Source organism: Corythoichthys intestinalis, chromosome 16, assembly GCF_030265065.1.
Source record: "Corythoichthys intestinalis isolate RoL2023-P3 chromosome 16, ASM3026506v1, whole genome shotgun sequence".
Lineage (NCBI taxonomy): Eukaryota > Metazoa > Chordata > Actinopteri > Syngnathiformes > Syngnathidae > Corythoichthys > Corythoichthys intestinalis.
The window spans coordinates 29,713,717-29,734,782 of NC_080410.1; the positions used below are offsets into that span (position 1 = coordinate 29,713,717).

A 21,066-nucleotide genomic window follows, 5' to 3' on the forward strand; every position below is an offset into this window, starting at 1 on the left:
GGACCTTAAAGGAAAAAAAAAAGAAAAATCCAACCTTCAATACAAGTGCATTCATTCAGTGGGGAAAAAAATCCCTCATAAAGAAATAATTATTTGACATCAAATAATGTGTGTCAAAATTATTAGCACCCCTGGTGTTAATACTTTGTACAACCCCCTTTTGGCAACAAAACAGCACCTAATCTTCTAATATAATGTTTCACAAGATGGGAAAAGACAGAAAGAGGGATCTTCAGCCATTCCTCTTTGCAGAATCTCTCTAAATCATCCAGAGACCTGGGTCCTCTCCTCTGTACTCTCCTCTTCAGCTCACCCCATAGGTTTTCAATGGGGTTGAGGTCTGGGGACTGAGATGGCCATGGGAGGAGCTTGATTTTGTGTCTGGTGAACCATTTCTGTGTAGATTTGGCCATATGTTTAGGGTCATTGTCTTGCTGAAAGACCCAGTGACGACCCATCTTCAGCTTTCGGGCAGAAGGCAACAGATTTTGATTTAAAATGTCCTGGTATTTCAAAGCATTCATGATGCCATGCACCCTAACAAGGTTCCCAGGGCCTTTGGAAGCGAAACAGCCCCACAGCATCACTGACCCACCCCCATACTTCACAGTGGGTATGAGGTGCTGTCTACACGCCACCAAGCTGTTTGGGAGGCATGCACGGAGAAAACCTTTCCTCACTCACAATCATAAACACAAACGTCTGGAGTTCGCCAAGCGGTATTGGGGCTTCAACTGGGACCGTGTGCTTTGGTCAGATGAGACCAAGATTGAGCTTTTTGGCAACAAACATTCTAAGTGGGTCTGGCATGCCACGAAAGATGCGCATGCTGAAAAGCACCTCATACCCACTGTGAAGTATGGGGGTGGGTCAGTGATGCTGTGGGGCTGTTTCGCTTCCAAAGGCCCTTGGAACCTTGTTAGGGTTACCAACGCGCAATATTCAATCCCTTCACTGGCAAACTGCTGCTACTTCATTTCTATTCACACATATTCTATGTGCAAAACTTACTTTCGTGCAATATTAACGCGCAAAATTCAATGCCTTCACTGTCAGACTGCTGCTACTTCATTTTGATTATTTGCACTGCCTGAACATAGGACTACAGTGCTGGCCAAAAGTATTGGCACCCCTGCAATTCTGCCAGATAATGCTCAATTTCTCTCAGATAATGATTGCAATTACAAATGCTTTGGTAGCAATATCTTAATTTATTTTTCTTGCAATGAAAAAACACAAAAAGTATGAAATTATTAAGAAATCCTTGTCATTTTACACAAAACTCCAAAAATGGGCCAGACAAAAGTATTGGCACCCTCAGCCTAATACTTGGTAGCACAATCTTTAGACAAAATAACTGTAAACAACCGCTTCCGGTATCCATCAATGAGTTTCTTACAATGATCTGCGGGAATTTTAGACCATTCTTCTTTGGCCAACTGCTCCAGGTCTCAGATTTGAAGGGTGCCTTCTCCAAACTCCCATTTTCAGATCTCTTCACATGCGTTCTATGAGATTCAGGTCTGGACTCATTGCTGGTCACTTTAGAAGTCTCCAGTGCTTTCTCTCAAACCATTTTCTAGTGCTTTTTGAAGTGTGTTTTGAGTCATTGTTCTGCTGGAAGACACGACCTCTGAGGGAGACCCAGCTTTCTCACACTGGGCCCTACATTATGCTGCAAAATTTGTTGGTAGTCTTCAGACTTCATAATGCCACGGTCAAGCAGTCCAGTGCCAGAGGCAACAATGAAACCCCAAAACATCAGGGAACCTCCGTCATTTTTGACTGTGGGACAGTGTTTTCTTTGAAGGCCTTTTTCTTGTAAACTCTTTGTTGATACCTTCCCCCCCCCCAAAAAAAACTACTTTTGTCTCATCTGACCAGAAAAGATTCTTCCAAAACGTTTTTGGCTTTCTCAGGTAAGTTTTGGCAAACTCCAGCCGGCTTTTTTACGTTTCTGGGTCGGAAATGGGGTCTTCCTGGGTATCCTACCATAGAGTCCCTTTTCATTCAGACACCAACAGATAGTACGGGCTGACACTGTTGTACCCTCGGACTGCAGGACAGCTTGAACTTGTTTGGATGTTAGTCGAGGTTCTTTAGGTGGAAAAGCGCTATACAAGTATAACACCATTTTTCACCATTTCCATCCACCATCCGCACAATCTTCTGTTGAAATCTCTGACCAATTTTTCTTTTCCGTCCACATCTAGGGAGGTTAGCCACAGTGCCATGGGATTTACACTTATTGATGACAATGTGCACTACACAGGAATGTTCAGGTCTTCGGAGATTGACTTGTAGCCTTAAGATTTCCCATGCCTTCTCACAGTTTTGCTTCTCAAGTCCTCAGACAGTTCTTTGGTCTTATTTCTTTTCTCAATGCTTAATGTGGTACAAACAATGACACAGGACAGAGGTTGTGTCAACATTAATCTATTTGAACTGGCTGCAAGTGTGATTTCGTTATTGCCACCACCTGTTATGTCCCACAGGTAAGTAACATGGGCTGTTATTTAGTCTGTTAATTATACAAATTAGAGATGCATCACATGATTTTTCAAAGGGTGCCAATACTTTTGTCCGGCCCATTTTTGGAGTTTTGTGTAAAATGATAACGATTTAATTTTTTCCATTCTCTTTTGTGTTTTTTCATTGCAAGTAAAATAACAAGATTTTACTACCAAAGCATATGTAATTGCAATCATTTTCTGGGAGAAATTGAGCATTATCTGACAGAATTGCAGGGGTGCCCATACTTTTGGCCAGCAATGTATCTCGTACACATTTTAAATTTACACTTTTATACTTGCAGTCACTTTTGAGATTTTAACTTATCCTGCGCTGTAAACGGAAATGCTCCACAATTTCATTGTACAACTGAATATGACAATAAAAGACTATTCTATTCTTTTCTTTAAAGTTCCTGTAGGTTCTCCAATGTGAAGAAGTATTCTGACAACTCGAAGGGGGAGGGCATTTTGGTCTGGTAAATATTTTGATCGAGTTGCAGTACCATTTTTTGCCATCAATCCTACAACTTTAACGATTCCTTCAGCCACATTCGGGTAATTTCAATTCGTGTTCCTTTCTTTGTCATTTCTTTTCAATTTGTCCTTTTGTACAGAGAATGATCCTATTCGGTCCCATTAAAAAAAGAAAGAGAAGCTCAATGACTTTCAGATTGTTTATGATGATGGTTTGATTTATTTTCTGTAACTATGATAAAAAGAACATGGAACAAAAAAATCTCTCCAGCGTCCGCAACTGCGCAACAACGTAAGGGGGCGGCGCTCAACCAGTCTCTTTAACCTATCACGAAACAAGAAAGGACGCGGGTTAAAGGACGTCGCTTTCGGCAGTGTGCAGAAGCGAGTCATCGGCGTCCGTCATGACGCTGCTGTCCTTACTGTCGTCTCCCTCGGCCGCGGCTGAAATGCAGTCACACGCGCGCTGATGTTGCGGTCACACTCGGGGTGATGACGACGAAATTGCGGCGCCTACGTACCTTCGTCCTCGGGCAGGTATCTTTTGTCGATGGCATCTTTGATCTGGTTGTTTGCCCCTTTGGGGTCCAGATCCATGGCCCAACTGAAGTTCATCAGTGCAAGGTGAGTTTGACCTAGTTTCTTGTACACCTGACGGAAATCACACTGTCAATCAGCGGCGGAAGACAAACAGGAAAAGACGGGGGAGACGTGGAAAAGCGTTACCTTGCCGATGAGGAAATAAACCAGTGACTCTTTGGGAACAATCTGCTTCAACTCCTCCAGCTCTTGAAGAGCCGCCTGGACACACAAACACAAGATGTTTTGGAGACATTTTTCTCCTTCTGCTGTGAATTGGAATGAGTTTATCACTAGTAGGCATCCAAACTAGGAGTGGGAACCTCTTGGTACCTCACGATACGATGTGATTTGCGATAAAAAGCTAACGATAACGATGATATGGTGATATAACGATTATCGATACATTGGTCAGGAAATCATTCTAGGATATTCTACAAACAACTAATAAACAGAAAAACAAGCTTCTTCTGGGAATTAGAATGATTCCGTTCAAGATGGCATTACCATTATTAACATTATGTTAAAGCGATCCATGGATAGAAAGACTTGTAGTTCTTAAAAGATAAATGTTAGTACAAGTTATAGAAATTTTATATTAAAACCCCTCTTCATGTTTTAGTTTTAATAAAATTTGTGAAATTTTCAAACAAAAAATAAACTAGTAGCCCGCCATTGTTGATGTCAATAATTACTTAAACAATGCTCATGGGTGCTGAAGCCTATAAAATCAGTGGCACCCAAGCGCCAGCAGAGGGCGCCAAAACAGCCCTTATATATATATATATATATGTATATATATATATATATATATACAGTATATAAAGGGTGTAACGGTACATGTATTTGTATTGAACCGTTTGAGTACGTGGTGCTCGGTTCGGAACGGAGGCGTACCGTACGAGTTTCTGACGTAATGTAACCCTTACTTTTCCAGGCTGTGAGTCAATCGGGTTACAGTTTCTTTGTGTAGATTATATTTACTCCGTCTTCTCTACTATAATGAGGACTAACACGGTAGGACAGTATAACCCAGAAACGTCAACGGCGCGACAACGTGGCCGCCGCGAGAACGCAGTGAAACGCAGGCGTTAAAGTCAATCAGCCAATGGACACCAGTCGCAGTGCGGCCGCGTGTTGGACGCATCCCAGAAGCGGTTCAACACGACGCACGCGAAAAGAACGGCAGAGTTTATTATTTGACGCGAGACGCGACCCTCCTGCGTCAATACTACTACCGGTAGCTAGGATCGAGCAGACCGGAAGTCACTCGTGTAAAAAGACTGTGGATCCGGTCGATTTTCAAGCTACCGTAATACTGTATGCAATCGTAACCCCCTTTTTGAGTCCATCAGATCTCAAGTGGTAGATCGGGGCACAGTTGACTTGTCTTTGTTGATTTACTGCTAGTCTTCTCTGCTATAAACAACACAGCCCCCGTGTTCAATACAAAGCCCTCTTACCACAACAAAACAAGTAGGAACTATTATTCACAAAGGAACTAAAGTTATACAACATAAAATATACAATATAAATGAATACATCACATTTGTAAAATATAAACACATAATAAAATAAATAATAGCCCATTTAAATCAAATAAATTGAAATGAGCTAAAACACCTGTAATTAAATAATACCTAACGATTAGATTACGAATCAGAGGCTAAGATTCGATTATAAATCGATTATTGATGACACCCCCCCCCCCGCTAATAGCTGCTAATGTTTTGTACATTAGTTACAAAAAAATGTATAAAAAAAATTTTTTTAAGCCTCGCAGGCTTAAATAAACGACTATTTCAGTATCAAGTTAACAGTTAAAAACAATAAATAATATACTCAAATCCCCATTCTGTATCAGCAGCTTTAAACTACATTCAATTAATTTAATGTTGTGAATCAACCGTGAAAGTTGTTAAAATTGCTCCTGTTATTCCATAATTTGCATTTTGGCTACTTTCGACATGTGAAAGTTTTAAAACTATTTCAAAAATAGATTCAAGTCAATATTTTACCGATTTAGGAGTATTTTAGATGAAAAGTTAATTAGGTTCGCTTGGAAGGTTTGCTACAACAGCCTTGCAGGGAAGTCTACTGCTTTAGGATGGCGACCGCTTACTAACGCTTGCATCTAGCTTTCTGTACATGTGCTGCTATCGCCACCGAGTCTATGCATCTAGTCCTATATAAATATGATATCTACCTTAAAATTATGTGGACGTACATTGTAGCAGCTGTCGGCAGCAGTCAGGTATGTCGTTTTTTTTATCTCGCGGCATGAGTTGAGCTAGAGCTGTGAGTTGAGCATTGGCATTACCCGAGGGGCCGGGTAATGACAAGCATGATGTTTAGCTACTCTCGCTCCGTTCCTCATTGCGTCCCGAAGACCGCGCGGCACGCTGAGTGTGTTTTACTTCCGCTTTACTTGACATATTTCAATAATCAGAATTTGGATGTTTGTGAATCGTTCTCGAATCTTCCACGGCCGAATCGCGAATAATCTAAGAATCGGAAATTTTGCACACCTCTACTCCTTACAAAATTAAATTTATTAATTTCTGTGTGGCGCTTTAACTTGAGAAAATCCACCAATAAAGCTTTTGAAAACCGTTCATATGAAAAATAAATAAATAAAAAGATTAATTGAGGCATTTCATTCGTAAAATACATGTTAAAATCTTTGTCAATGGGATTGCTTTTCTCTTTAGCACAGGACTTGTTTTTTCTTCTTTCAGAAAGAAAGCTGACCAATACGCAGGGTCTCAACGGCAAATTGTTGTTGGATTATTTTTAAATACCCGCTACTTTTTGAGCAGAATTCTAGCTTTGTATAGGCTAATGCTCCTATTGTTGAAAGCACAAATGTGTGTAATAAACAACTAGCACATTTATATTTAGGGCCCGAGCACTGAGCGTGCGAAGGCCCTATTGTTTTGCAAAGGATTATTATTAGGGCCCGAGCACTAGGCGTGCGAAGGCCCTATTGTAATGCAAAGGATTATTATTATTATTATTAGGGCCCGAGCACTAGGCGTGCGAAGGCCCTATTGTAATGCAAAGGATTATTAGGGCCCGAGCACTCAGCGTGCGAAGGCCCTATTGTTTTGCAAAGGATTATTATTATTATTATTATTATTATTATTATTATTATTATTATTATTATTCTTCTTTTTTCAGGGCAAATGAAAATGGCCAATTTGGAGGCCTGAACATGCACGAAAAGTCACCAAAATTTGCACATACGTGCGGCTTTGCGTAAATTTCGATAATCTTGTGTCGTTTTGAAAAAATGTCAAAAAATGGCTCAGTGGCGCCCCCTTTACCCTTAAAATTTTCAAAAAGGCCTCTCCTCTCAGGTTTTCAACGTAGAGCAATGAAATTTGGGGAGTAGATACCTTATGCCTAACTGTTCAAAAAAGCCTCTTGCACCCATATTCCAAATCCAACAGGAAATCGGATATTTTGGATCAAATGTGAAATTTTTATCGGTTCACAGTTGGAGTTTACATTTGGAGGCCTGAACATGCACGAAAACTCACCAAAATTTGCACATACATGCAACTTTACGTAAATTTTGATAATCTACAAAAAAATTTAACAAAATGGCTCAGTGGCGCCCCCTTGAAATTTTCAAAAAGGCCTTTCCTATTAGGTTTTTTCAACGTAGAACGATGAAATTTGGCGAGTCGATACATTGTGCAAAACTGCTCCAAAAAGTCTCTTGCACCCATATTCCAAACCCAACAGGAAGCCGGAAATTTTGGATCAAATGTGAAATTTTATCGATTTACATTTGAGACCTTGTCGCTGAAGAAAATAGTTGGATCGTCTTCAAAATTGGTCAGACTATTCAGGAGACATATGAGATCTTAAGTTTTGAAAATGGTGAGTTTTCACTCAAGGGTCTGACCTGGGCGTGGTCCCAAAGTCGGCCATTTTTGGGCAAAATACCAAATTCAGAAAATGATTAAAAACTCCGTGATACAACGTTCAATCTTTTTCATTTCTAGCATGTATATGAGATATCCCAGCCTGAACACGACTGCATTGAAATATTACCCATTAGGCCTGGCGCCCCCTAGTGGGAACAGGAAATGGCCTTCTTTACGAGACAGGCTCCTCCTCCAAGGGAAAAAAATCTATTGACCTCAAACCTGTTTCAGGGGAGCCTCAAGACATGTGTTCAGGTCCCTGATGAAAAATATTGAGGTTTCGTTGAAGCGGAGAGGTCCAAACTGGAAGTGAAAATGACCGTCAACAATTTGTCTCGCCAAAAATTTTGAACAGTCATAACTCGGCAGATATGCAACATATCTGCGCCAAACTTTCCGTGTTTGTTGAGAGTCATACCCTGAAGGTTCTTGTAGGGGTCATTTGCATCAACTCTACAGTGCCAACTAGTGGCGACAGAAAGAAGTTTTAAAAAAGGCCTTTCCTATTGGGTTTTTTCAACATAGAGCAAGGAAATTTGGGGAGTAGATACATTATGCAAAACTGCTCCAAAAAGTCTCTTGCACCCATATTCCAAATCCAACAGGAAATCGGGTATTTTGGATCGAATGTGAAATTTTCATGGGTTCACAGTAAGAGTTTACATTTGGAGGCTTGAATATGCATAAAAACTCACCAAAATTTGCACATACATGCGGCTTTGGATAACGTTCGATAATCTTGCAACGTTACGAAACAATTTAACAAAATGGCTCAGTGGCGCCCCCTTGAAATTTTCAAAAAGGCCTCTCCATTTAGGTTTTTCTAACATAGAGTGATGAAATTTGGAGAGTCAAAACTTTGTGCAAAACTGCTCCAAAAAGTCTCTTGCACACACATTCCAAATCCTACAGGAAATCGGGTATTTTGGATTGAATGTGAACTTTTTATCGATTTACAGTGTGCACATTTTACACCTTGGCACCTAGGGAATTAGTTTGATCATTCTCAAAATTGGTGAGACTGTTCATGAGGCATATGAAATCTTAAGTTATAAAAATGGTGTGTTTTCATTCACGGGCCTGACCTGGGCGGGGCGCCAAATTCTTCCATTTTTTCGCCAAAACACCGAATTCGGAAAATGACTGATAACTCCCTCATACAACGTTCAATCTATTTTAAATCTGGCATGTGTGTGAGGTATACCAGCCTGAGCAGGACTGGATTGAAAATTTACCATTTTGCCTGGCGCCTCCTAGTGGGAACAGGAAATGCCCTTTTTTACGGGACACACTCCTCCTCTAAAGGGAAAAAATCAATCTACCTCAAACCTGCATAAGGGAAACCTTAAGACCTGTCTTCAGGTGCCTGATGAAAAATATTGAAGTTTCGTTGAAGCGGAGGGGTCCAAACAGGAAAGTGAAAATGACTGTCAACAATTTTTCTCTCCAAAAACTTTGAACAGTCATAACTCGGCAGATATACAAGATATCTGCGCCAAACTTCCCGTGCTTGTTGAGAGTCATACCCTGAAGGGCCTTGTAGGGGTCATTTGCATCAACCCTACAGCGCCAACTAGTGGCGATAGAAAGTCACTCGTTTTTCCAAAACATGTCCAGTTCTTTTCATGTTGGTCATTGTAGTTTCAAGACCTATTAAAATACTTTTTTACGGCCCATGTCCACGTGTCTCTGTCTGTTGCCGTGACGACCCTTTGTTCGCCATTTAAAGGAAATATATTTTTTTCAGAGACTCAGGGAGCTTATAGAGCCACAATAGTTGGCACACTTGGTCGAATTGGCCCAGTTAGAAGATTAATTTGGTTTTGAATAAGGGCTTGGCTGCACAGCTCAGTAGTGGCTCCTTTTTTGTAGTACTCTCTCCAATAGGGGTTTTTATCTCTTGGGTGTGGGAATGTAAAGAGGCGACTTTCGAGCTTGTTAGGTTCTAATGAGATGATTAGAGAGGAGGATCTGCCACCACCCTGACCTGCACACAGTCCGAGTTGCGTGACGTCCGAGTTGCGCTAGATTGCGAGGGCCCGTTCAGTCCTGCTTGCAGGCCTAGTTATTATTATTATTATTATTATTATTCTTCTTTCTTCATGGCAAATGAAAATGGCCAATTTGGAGGCCTGAACATGCACGAAAAGTCACCAAAATTTGCACATACGTGCAGATTCGCGTAAAATTTGATAATCTAGCGTCGTTTTGAAAAAATTTCAAAAAATGGCTCAGTGGCGCCCCCTTGACCCTTAAAATTTTCAAAAAGGCCTCTCCTCTCAGGTTTTCAACGTAGAGCGATGAAATTTGGGGAGTAGATACCTTATGCCTAACTGTTCAAAAAAGCCTCTTGCACCCATATTCCAAATCCGACAGGAAATCGGATATTTTGGATCAAATGTGAAATTTTTTCGGTTCACAGTTGGAGTTTACGTTTGGAGGCCTGAACATGCACGAAAACTCACCAAAATTTGCACATACATGCAACTTTGCGTAAATTTTGATAATCTACAAAAAAATTTAACAAAATCGCTCAGTGGCGCCCCCTTGAAATTTTCAAAAAGGCCTGTCCTATTAGGTTTTTTCAACGTAGAATGATGAAATTTGGTGAGTCGATACATTGTGTAAAACTGCTCCAAAAAGTCTCTTGCACCCATATTCCAAACCCAACAGGAAGCCAAAAATTTTTGATCAAATGTGAAATTTTATCGATTTACATTTGAGACCTTGTCGCTGAAGAAAATAGTTGGATCGTCTTCAAAATTGGTCAGACTATTCAGGAGACATATGAGATCTTAAGTTTTCAAAATGGTGAGTTTTCACTCAAGGGTCTGACCTGGGCGTGGTCCCAAAGTCGGCCATTTTTGGGCAAAATACCAAATTCAGAAAATGATTAAAAACTCCGTGATACAACGTTCAATCTTTTTCATTTCTAGCATGTATATGAGATATCCCAGCCTGAACACGACTGCATTGAAATATTACCCATTAGGCCTGGCGCCCCCTAGTGGGAACAGGAAATGGCCTTCTTTACGAGACAGGCTCCTCCTCCAAGGGAAAAAAATCTATTGACCTCAAACCTGTTTCAGGGGAGCCTCAAGACATGTGTTCAGGTCCCTGATGAAAAATATTGAGGTTTCGTTGAAGTGGAGAGGTCCAAACTGGAAGTGAAAATGACCGTCAACAATTTGTCTCGCCAAAAATTTTGAACAGTCATAACTCGGCAGATATGCAACATATCTGCGCCAAACTTTCCGTGTTTGTTGAGAGTCATACCCTGAAGGTTCTTGTAGGGGTCATTTGCATCAACTCTACAGTGCCAACTAGTGGCGTCAGAAAGAAGTTTTAAAAAATGCCTTTCCTATTGGGTTTTTTCAACATAGAGCAAGGAAATTTGGGGAGTACATACCTTATGCAAAACTGCTCCAAAAAGTCTCTTGCACCCATATTCCAAATCCAACAGGAAATCGGGTATTTTGGGTCGAATGTGAAATTTTCATGGGTTCACAGTAAGAGTTTACATTTGGAGGCTTGAATATGCATAAAAACTCACCAAAATTTGCACATACATGCGGCTTTGGATAACGTTCGATAATCTTGCAACGTTACGAAAAATTTTAACAAAATGGCTCAGTGGCGCCCCCTTGAAATTTTCAAAAAGGCCTCTCCATTTAGGTTTTTCCAACATAGAGTGATGAAATTTGGAGAGTCAAAACTTTGTGCAAAACTGCTCCAAAAAGTCTCTTGCACACACATTCCAAATCCTACAGGAAATCGGGTATTTTGGATTGAATGTGAACTTTTTATCGATTTACAGTGTGCACATTTTACACCTTGGCACCTAGGGAATTAGTTTGATCATTCTCAAAATTGGCGAGACTGTTCATGAGGCATATGAAATCTTAAGTTATAAAAATGGTGTGTTTACATTCACGGGCCTGACCTGGGCGGGGCGCCAAATTCTTCCATTTTTTCGCCAAAACACCGAATTCGGAAAATGACTGATAACACCCTCATACAATGTTAAATCTATTTTAAATCTGGCATGTGTGTGAGGTATACCAGCCTGAGCAGGACTGGATTGAAAATTTACCATTTGTGCCTGGCGCCTCCTAGTGGGAACAGGAAATGCCCTTTTTTACGGGACACACTCCTCCTCTAAAGGGAAAAAACCAATCTACCTCAAACCTGCATAAGGGAAGCCTTAAGACCTGTCTTCAGGTGCCTGATGAAAAATATTGAAGTTTCGTTGAAGCGGAGTGGTCCAAACAGGAAAGTGAAAATGACTGTCAACAATTTTTCTCTCCAAAAACTTTGAACAATCATAACTCGGCAGATATAGAACATATCTGCGCCAAACTTCCCGTGCTTGTTGAGAGTCATACCCTGAAGGAACTTGTAGGGGTCATTTGCATCAACCCTACAGCGCCAACTAGTGGCGATAGAAAGTCACTCGTTTTTCCAAAACATGTCCAGTTCTTTTCATGTTGGTCATTGTAGTTTCAAGACCTATTAAAATACTTTTTTACGGCCCATGTCCACGTGTCTCTGTCTGTTGCCGTGACGACCCTTTGTTCGCCATTTAAAGGAAATATTTTTTTTCAGAGACTCAGGCAGCTTATAGAGCCACAATATTTGGCACACTTTGTCGAATTGGCCAAGTTAGAAGATTAATTTTGGTTTTGAATAAGGGCTTGGCTGCACAGCTCAGTAGTGGCTCCTTTTTTGTAGTACTCTCTCCAATAGGGGTTTTTATCTCTTGGGTGTGGGAATGTAAATAGGCGACTTTCGAGCATGTTAGGTTCTAATGAGATGATTAGAGAGGAGGATCTGCCACCACCCTGACCTGCACACAGTCCGAGTTGCGTGACGTCCGAGTTGCGCTAGATTGCGAGGGCCCGTTCAGTCCTGCTTGCAGGCCTAGTTAGGGCCCGAGCACTAGGCGTGCGAAGGCCCTATTGTAATGCAAAGGATTATTATTATTATTATTATTATTATTATTATTCTTCTTTCTTCATGGCAAATGAAAATGGCCAATTTGGAGGCCTGAACATGCACGAAAAGTCACCAAAATTTGCACATACGTGCAGATTCGCGTAAATTTCGATAATCTTGCGTCGTTTTGAAAAAATGTCAAAAAATGGCTCAGTGGCGCCCCCTTGACCCTTAAAATTTTCAAAAAGGCCTCTCCTCTCAGGTTTTCAACGTAGAGCAATGAAATTTGGGGAGTAGATACCTTATGCCTAACTGCTCAAAAAAGCCTCTTGCACCCATATTCCAAATCCAACAGGAAATCGGTTATTTTGGATCGAATCTGAAATTTTTTCGGTTCACAGTTGGAGTTCACATTTGGAGGCTTGAACATGCACGAAAACTCACCAAAATGTGCACATATGTTCAACTTTGCGTAAATTTTGATAATCTTTGAAAAAAATTAACAAAAAGGCTCAGTGGCGCCCCCTTGAAATTTTCAAAAAGGCCTGTCCTATTAGGTTTTTTCAACGTAGAATGATGAAATTTGGTGAGTCGATACATTGTGTAAAACTGCTCCAAAAAGTCTCTTGCACCTATATTCCAAATCCAACAGGAAGTCGGAAATTTTGGATCAAATGCGAAATTTTATCGATTTACATTTGAGACCTTGTCGCTGAAGAAAATAGTTGGATCGTCTTCAAAATTGGTCAGACTATTCAGGAGACATATGAGATCTTAAGTTTTCAAAATGGTGAGTTTTCATCCAAGGGTCTGACCTGGGCGTGGTCCCAAAGTCGGCCATTTTTGGGCAAAATACCAAATTCAGAAAATGATTAAAAACTCCGTGATACAACGTTCAATCTTTTTCATTTCTAGCATGTATATGAGATATCCCAGCCTGAACACGACTGCATTGAAATATTACTCATTAGGCCTGGCGCCCCCTAGTGGGAACAGGAAATGGCCTTCTTTACGAGACAGGCTCCTCCTCCAAGGGAAAAAAATCTATTGACTTCAAACCTGTTTCAGGGGAGCCTCAAGACATGTGTTCAGGTGCCTGATGAAAAATATTGAGGTTTCGTTGAAGCGGAGAGGTCCAAACTGGAAGTGAAAATGACCGTCAACAATTTGTCTCGCCAAAAACTTTGAACAGTCATAACTCGGCAGATATGCAACATATCTGCGCCAAACTTTCCGTGTTTGTTGAGAGTCATACCCTGAAGGTTTTTGTAGGGGTCATTTGCATCAACTCTACAGTGCCAACTAGTGGCGACAGAAAGAAGTTTTAAAAAAGGCCTTTCCTATTGGGTTTTTTCAACATAGAGCGAGGAAATTTGGGGAGTAGATACCTTATGCAAAACTGCTCCAAAAAGTCTCTTGCACCCGTATTCCAAATCCAACAGGAAATCGGGTATTTTGGATCAAATGTGAAATTTTTATCGGTTCACAGTAGGAGTTTACATTTGGAGGCTTGAACATGCACGAAAACTCACAAAAATTTCGACATACATGCGGCTTTGCATAACGTTCAATAATCTTGCAACGTTACGAAAACATGTAAAAAAATGGCTCACTGGCGCCCCCTTGAAATTTTCAAAAAGGCCTCTCCATTTAGGTTTTTCTAACATAGAGTGATGAAATTTGGAGAGTCAAAACTTTGTGCAAAACTGCTCCAAAAAGTCTCTTGCACACACATTCCAAATCCTACAGGAAATCGGGTATTTTGGATTGAATGTGAACTTTTTATCGATTTACAGTGTGCACATTTTACACCTTGGCACCTAGGGAATTAGTTTGATCATTCTCAAAATTAGTGAGACTGTTCATGAGGCATATGAAATCTTAAGTTATAAAAATGGTGTGTTTTCATTCATGGGCCTGACCTGGGCGGGGCGCCAAACTCTTCCATTTTTTCGCCAAAAACCGAATTCGGAAAATGACTGATAACTCCCTCATACAACGTTCAATCTATTTTAAATCTGGCATGTGTGTGAGGTATACCAGCCTGAGCAGGACTGGATTGAAAATTTACCATTTGTGCCTGGCGCCTCCTAGTGGGAACAGGAAATGCCCTTTTTTACGGGACACACTCCTCCTCTAAAGGGAAAAAAATCAATCTACCTCAAACCTGCATAAGGGAAACCTTAAGACCTGTCTTCAGGTGCCTGATGAAAAATATTGAAGTTTCGTTGAAGCGGAGGGGTCCAAACAGGAAAGTGAAAATGACTGTCAACAATTTTTCTCTCCAAAAACTTTGAACAGTCATAACTCGGCAGATATACAAGATATCTGCGCCAAACTTCCCGTGCTTGTTGAGAGTCATACCCTGAAGGGCCTTGTAGGGGTCATTTGCATCAACCCTACAGCGCCAACTAGTGGCGATAGAAAGTCACTCGTTTTTCCAAAACATGTCCAGTTCTTTTCATGTTGGTCATTGTAGTTTCAAGACCTATTAAAATACTTTTTTACGGCCCATGTCCACGTGTCTCTGTCTGTTGCCGTGACGACCCTTTGTTCGCCATTTAAAGGAAATATTTTTTTTCAGAGACTCAGGGAGCTTATAGAGCCACAATAGTTGGCACACTTGGTCGAATTGGCCGAGTTAGAAGATTAATTTTGGTTTTGAATAAGGGCTTGGCTGCACAGCTCAGTAGTGGCTCCTTTTTTGTAGTACTCTCTCCAATAGGGGTTTTTATCTCTTGGGTGTGGGAATGTAAATAGGCGACTTTCGAGCATGTTAGGTTCTAATGAGATGATTAAAGAGGAGGATCTGCCACCACCCTGACCTGCACACAGTCCGAGTTGCGTGACGTCCGAGTTGCGCTAGATTGCGAGGGCCCGTTCAGTCCTGCTTGCAGGCCTAGTTATTATTATTCTTCTTTCTTCATGGCAAATGAAAATGGCCAATTTGGAGGCCTGAACATGCACGAAAAGTCACCAAAATTTGCACATACGTGCAGATTCGCGTAAAATTTGATAATCTAGCGTCGTTTTGAAAAAATTTCAAAAAATGGCTCAGTGGCGCCCCCTTGACCCTTAAAATTTTCAAAAAGGCCTTTCCTCTCAGGTTTTCAATGTAGAGCGATGAAATTTGGGGAGTAGATACCTTATGCCTAACTGTTCAAAAAAGCCTCTTGCACCCATATTCCAAATCTGACAGGAAATCGGATATTTTGGATCAAATGTGAAATTTTTTCGGTTCACAGTTGGAGTTTACGTTTGGAGGCCTGAACATGCACGAAAACTCACCAAAATTTGCACATACATGCAACTTTGCGTAAATTTTGATAATCTACAAAAAAATTTAACAAAATCGCTCAGTGGCGCCCCCTTGAAATTTTCAAAAAGGCCTGTCCTATTAGGTTTTTTCAACGTAGAATGATGAAATTTGGTGAGTCGATACATTGTGTAAAACTGCTCCAAAAAGTCTCTTGCACCAATATTCCAAACCCAACAGGAAGCCGGAAATTTTGGATCAAATGTGAAATTTTATCGATTTACATTTGAGACCTTGTCGCTGAAGAAAATAGTTGGATCGTCTTCAAAATTGGTCAGACTATTCAGGAGACATATGAGATCTTAAGTTTTCAAAATGGTGAGTTTTCACTCAAGGGTCTGACCTGGGCGTGGTCCCAAAGTCGGCCATTTTTGGGCAAAATACCAAATTCAGAAAATGATTAAAAACTCCGTGATACAACGTTCAATCTTTTTCATTTCTAGCATGTATATGAGATATCCCAGCCTGAACACGACTGCATTGAAATATTACCCATTAGGCCTGGCGCCCCCTAGTGGAAACAGGAAATGGCCTTCTTTACGAGACAGGCTCCTCCTCCAAGGGAAAAAAATCTATTGACCTCAAACCTGTTTCAGGGGAGCCTCAAGACATGTGTTCAGGTCCCTGATGAAAAATATTGAGGTTTCGTTGAAGCGGAGAGGTCCAAACCGGAAGTGAAAATGACCGTCAACAATTTGTCTCGCCAAAAACTTTGAACAGTCATAACTCGGCAGATATGCAACATATCTGCGCCAAACTTTCCGTGTTTGTTGAGAGTCATACCCTGAAGGTTCTTGCAGGGGTCATTTGCATCAACTCTACAGTGCCAACTAGTGGCGACAGAAAGAAGTTTTAAAAAAGGCCTTTCCTATTGGGTTTTTTCAACATAGAGCAAGGAAATTTGGGGAGTAGATACCTTATGCAAAACTGCTCCAAAAAGTCTCTTGCACCCATATTCCAAATCCAACAGGAAATCGGGTATTTTGGATCGAATGTGAAATTTTCATGGGTTCACAGTAAGAGTTTACATTTGGAGGCTTGAATATGCATAAAAACTCACCAAAATTTGCACATACATGCGGCTTTGGATAACGTTCGATAATCTTGCAATGTTACAAAAAAATGTAACAAAATGGCTCACTGGCGCCCCCTTGAAATTTTCAAAAAGGCCTCTCCATTTAGGTTTTTTCAACGTAGAGGGATGAAATTCGGAGAGTCAATACCTTGTACAAAACTGCTCCAAAAAGTCTCTTGCATGCATATTCCAAACCCAACAGGAAATCGGGTATTTTTGATTGAATGTGAAATTTTTATCGATTTACAGTGTGCACATTTTACACCTTGGCACCTAGGGAATTAGTTTGATCATTCTCAAAATTGGCGAGCCTGTTCATGAGGCATATGAAATCTTAATTTATCAAAATGGTGTGTTTTCATTCACGGGCCTGACCTGGGCGGGGTGCCAAAGTCGGCCATTTTTTCGCCAAAACACCGAATTCGGAAAATGACTGATAACTCCCTCATACAACGTTCAATCTATTTTAAATCTGGCATGTGTGTGAGGTATACTAGCCTGAGCAGGACTGGATTGAAAATTTACCATTTGTGCCTGGCGCCTCCTAGTGGGAACAGGAAATGCCCTTTTTTACGGGACACACTCCTCCTCTAAAGGGAAAAAATCAATCTACCTCAAACCTGCAAAAGGGAAGCCTTAAGACCTGTCTTCAGGTGCCTGATGAAAAATATTGAAGTTTCGTTGAAGCGGAGGGATCCAAACAGGAAAGTGAAAATGACTGTCAACAATTTTTCTCTCCAAAAACTTTGAACAGTCATAACTCGGCAGATATAGAACATATCTGCGCCAAACTTCCCGTGCTTGTTGAGAGTCATACCCTGAAGGGCGTTGTAGGGGTCATTTGCATCAACCCTACAGCGCCAACTAGTGGCAATAGAAAGTCACTCGTTTTTCCAATACATGTCCAGTTCTTTTCAGGTTGGTCATTGTAGTTTCAAGACCTATTAAAATACTTATTTACGGCCCATGTCCACGTGTCTCTGTCTGTTGCCGTGACGACCCTTTGTTCGCCATTTAAAGGAAATATTTTTTTTCAGAGACTCAGGCAGCTTATAGAGCCACACTATTTGGCACACTTGGTCGAATAGGCCCAGTTAGAAGATTAATTTGGTTTTGAATAAGGGCTTGGCTGCACAGCTCAGTAGTTGCTCCTTTTTTGTAGTACTCTCTCCAATAGGGTTTTTTATCTCTTGGGTGTGGTAATGTAAATAGGCGACTTTCGTGCATGTTAGGTTCTAATGAGATGATTACAGAGGAGGATCTGCCACCACCCTGACCTGCACACAGTCCGAGTTGCGTGACGTCCGAGTTGCGCTAGATTGCGAGGGCCCGTTCAGTCCTGCTTGCAGGCCTAGTTATTATTATTATTATTATTAGGGCCCGAGCACTAAGCGTGCGAAGGCCCTATTGTTTTGCAAAGGATTATTTTTTTTTTTTTTTTTTTTTTTTTTTTTTTTTTTTCAGGGCAAATGAAAACGGCCAATTTGGAGGCCTGAACATGCACGAAAAGTCACCAAAATTTGCACATACGTCCGGAAAATTGTAAATTTCGATAATTTTGCAACGTTGCAAAAAAATATAACAAAATGGCTCAGTGGCGCCCCCTTGAAATTTTAAAATTGGCCTATAACATTAGGGTCTGTCAGCGTAGAGCAATGAAATTTGGGGGGTCTATACCTTGTCCAAAACCGCTCCAAAAAAGCATTTACACGCATATTCCAAACCCAACAGGAAATCGGTTATTTTGGATCAAATATGAAATTTTTATCGATTTACAGGGTGCACATTTGAGACCTTTTCGCCGAGGGAGTTAGTTGGATCATCTTCAAAATTGGTGAGACTGTTCAGGAGACATATGAAATCTTAAGTTTTGAAAATGGTGCGTTTTCATTCACGGGTCTGACCTGGGCGTGGTGCCAAAGTCGACCATTTTTTCGGCAAAATGACAAATTCAGTAAATGACTTATAGTTCCTTGACACAACGTTCAATCTTTTTCATATTTGGCATGTATGTGTGGTATCCCACCCTTAACACGAGTGCATTGAAATATTACCCATTAGGTCTAGCGCCCCCTAGTGAGAACAGGAAATGCCTTTTTTTACGAGACAGGTTCCTCCTCCAAGGGAAAAAAATCTGTTGACCTCAAACCTGCATCAGGGGAGCCTTAAGACCTGTGTTCAGGTGCCTGATGAAAAATATTGAGGTTTCGTTGAGGCGGAGGGGTCCAAACAGGAAAGTGAAAATGAACGTCAACAATTTGTCACGCAAAAAACTTTGAACAGTCATAACTCGGCAGATATACAACATATCTGCGCCAAACTTCCCGTGTTTGTTGAGAGTCATACCCTGAAGGTTCTTGTAGGGGTCATTTGCATCAACTCTACAGTGCCAACTAGTGGCGACAGAAAGAAGTTTTAAAAAAGGCCTTTCCTATTGGGTTTTTTCAACATAGAGCAAGGAAATTTGGGGAGTAGATACCTTATGCAAAACTGATCCAAAAAGTCTCTTGCACCCATATTCCAAATCCAACAGGAAATCGGGTATTTTGGATCGAATGTGAAATTTTCATGGGTTCACAGTAGGAGTTTACATTTGGAGGCTTGAATATGCACAAAAACTTGTACAAATTTGCACATACATGCGGCTTTAGATAACGTTCGATAATCTTGCAATGTTACGAAAAAATGTAGCAAAATGCCTCAGTGGCGCCCCCTTGAATTTTTCAAAAAGGCGTTTCCTATTAGGTTTTTTTAACAGAGAGTGATGAAATTTGGGGAGTCGATACCTTGTGCAAAACTGCTCCAAAAAGTCTCTTGCACCCGTATTCCAAATCCAACAGGAAATCGGGTATTTTGGATCGAATGTGAAATTTTTATCGGTTCACAGTAGGAGTTTACATTTGGAGGCTTGAACATGCACGAAAACTCACAAAAATTTGGACATACATGTGGCTTTGCATAACGTTCAATAATCTTGCAACGTTACGAAAACATGTAACAAAATGGCTCAGTGGCGCCCCCTTGAAATTTTCAAAAAGGCCTCTCCATTTAGGTTTTTTCAACGTAGAGGGATGAAATTCGGAGAGTCGATACCTTGTACAAAACTGCTCCAAAAAGTCTCTTGCATGCATATTCCAAACCCAACAGGAAATCGGGTATTTTGGATTGAATGTGAAATTTTTATCGATTTACAGTGTGCACATTTTACACCTTGGCACCTAGGGAATTAGTTTGATCATTCTCAAAATTGGCGAGACTGTTCATGAGGCATATGAAATCTTAAGTTATCAAAATGGTGTGTTTTCATTCACGGGCCTGACCTGGGCGGGGTGCCAAAGTCGGCCATTTTTTCGGCAAAATGACAAATTCAGTAAATGACTAATAGTTCCTTCACACAACGTTCCATCTTTTTCATATCTGGCATGTATGTGCGACATCCCACCCTTAACACGAGTGCATTGAAATATTACCCATTAGGCCTAGCGCCCCCTAGTGAGAACAGGAAATGCCTTTTTTTACGAGACAGGTTCCTCCTCCAAGGAAAAAAAATCTGTTGACCTCAAACCTGCATAAGGGAAGGCTTAAGACCTGTCTTCAGGTGCCTGATGAAAAATATTGAAGTTTCGTTGAAGCGGAGGGGTCCAAACAGGAAAGTGAAAATGACTGTCAACAATTTTTCTCTCCAAAAACTTTGAACAGTCATAACTCGGCAGATATACAAGATATCTGCGCCAAACTTCCCGTGCTTGTTGAGAGTCATACCCTGAAGGGCCTTGTAGAGATCATTTGCATCAACCCTACAGCGCCAACTAGTGGCAATAGAAAGTCACTCGTTTTTCCAATACATGTCCAGTTCTTTTCAGGTTGGTCATTGTAATTTGAAGACCTATTGTAATACTTATTTACAGCCCATGTCCACGTGTCTCTGTCTGTTGCCGTGACGACCCTTTATTCGCCATTTAAAGGAAATATTTTTTTTCAAAGACTCAGGCAGCTTATATAGCCACAATATTTGGCACACTTCGTCGAATTGGCCCAGTTAGAAGATTAATTTTGGTTTTGAATAAGGGCTTGGCTGCACAGCTCAGTAGTGGCTCCTTTTTTGTAGTACTCTCTCCAATAGGGGTTTTTATCTCTTGGGTGTGGGAATGTAAATAGGCGACTTTCGAGCATGTTATGTTCTAATGAGATGATTAGAGAGGAGCATCTGCCAACACCCTGACCTGCACACAGTCCGAG

General features: G+C 40.9%; 1 protein-coding gene across 2 annotated transcripts in view; it reads right to left on the reverse strand.

Annotated features, from left to right (window-relative positions):
* Positions 1-3,175: 3,175 nt before the first annotated feature.
* Positions 3,176-21,066, reverse strand: part of cdc27 (cell division cycle 27) — a 44,784-nt gene continuing 26,893 nt past the window's right edge. Inside the window, exons 15-17 of one of the 2 annotated variants that reach the window (XM_057817565.1) lie at positions 3,714-3,788; positions 3,509-3,638; positions 3,176-3,431 (exon numbers count right to left, since the gene is read on the reverse strand). In XM_057817565.1, the coding sequence (XP_057673548.1) occupies positions 3,340-3,431; positions 3,509-3,638; positions 3,714-3,788 (297 nt within the window). In that variant the 3' untranslated portion in view covers positions 3,176-3,339. The remainder of the gene's footprint in view (positions 3,432-3,508; positions 3,639-3,713; positions 3,789-21,066) is intronic. The other variant, XM_057817564.1, reaches the window with a different exon arrangement.